The sequence below is a fragment of the Cystoisospora suis genome (genome assembly GCF_002600585.1).
Source record: "Cystoisospora suis strain Wien I chromosome Unknown contig_8501, whole genome shotgun sequence".
Lineage (NCBI taxonomy): Eukaryota > Apicomplexa > Conoidasida > Eucoccidiorida > Sarcocystidae > Cystoisospora > Cystoisospora suis.
The window spans coordinates 1-830 of record NW_027161279.1 but is presented as its reverse complement, the minus strand read 5'-3'; the positions used below and the strand labels follow the sequence as shown (position 1 = coordinate 830).

General features: G+C 39.5%; 1 protein-coding gene across 1 annotated transcript; it reads left to right on the top strand.

The window, feature by feature from the left end:
• Nucleotides 1–417: 417 nt before the first annotated feature.
• Nucleotides 418–822, top strand: CSUI_010830 (helicase associated domain protein; the record flags this gene model as incomplete). Its single annotated transcript, XM_068070931.1, has 1 exon — nucleotides 418–822. A coding segment is annotated over exon 1 (267 nt), but the record flags the coding sequence as incomplete, so codon positions are not given.
• Between the last annotated feature and the right edge of the window lie 8 nt (nucleotides 823–830).

Below are 830 nucleotides of genomic sequence, written 5' to 3'. Positions count from 1 at the left end.
GATTAAAGATAGATAGATAGATAGATTAAAGATAGATAGATAGATTAAAGATAGATAGATAGATAGATTAAAGATAGATAGATAGATAGATAGATAGATAGATTAAAGATAGATAGATAGATAGAAGATAGATAGATAGGTTCTAGGCAGATATCTTGTTTGTGCGGATGTAGGTGTGTATGAATGTTGGTAATATGATATGATGTGAGTATCTTTTCTCGGGTGTATATACAGCTCACTTCTTTCTGTGTTGTTCTTCTTACAAACCGCTCCTTCCTCCCCAAGGTTTCATTCCTTTCTTCACCATGTGATTTAGGATTTTCTCTACTGTCGTCGATTGATCTGTTTGTTCTTTCTCTTTTCTTTTCCTCTCTTTCTTCCTTTCTTTCTCACTCTTTCTTTCTTCTCATTTCAGATTCTCCCTCTATTCCTGTTCTCCCTTCATCTCTCAATTCTTCTTCTTCATCTTCTCTCTCTCGTCGAGTCTTTTTAACATGTTCTCTGTATCCTCCTCCTCTACCGTCCTATCCAAGTGACTTTGACTATCTGAAGAGAATGGCTCTGAATGAAGATCTTGAAGAATCTTGTTTTCCTCATATCAACTCAGTCATCGACTGTATGTACACCCGGAGAATGGTAGCTCATCCTATACATGCAGGGGGCGTCCTTGAGGTTCCTCTAGATGTCCCTCTTGACCTATCGACGTCTTTTCTTCGTGCCACAGCTGCGGGCCATTTCTCACCCGGAGGTCTTTGCTTACGTCTCCTCAGAGAAGACTGGCTCTCTCCGAAAGATCAAGAAGAGATGAGAAGCAGAAGAAAAGAAGGAAA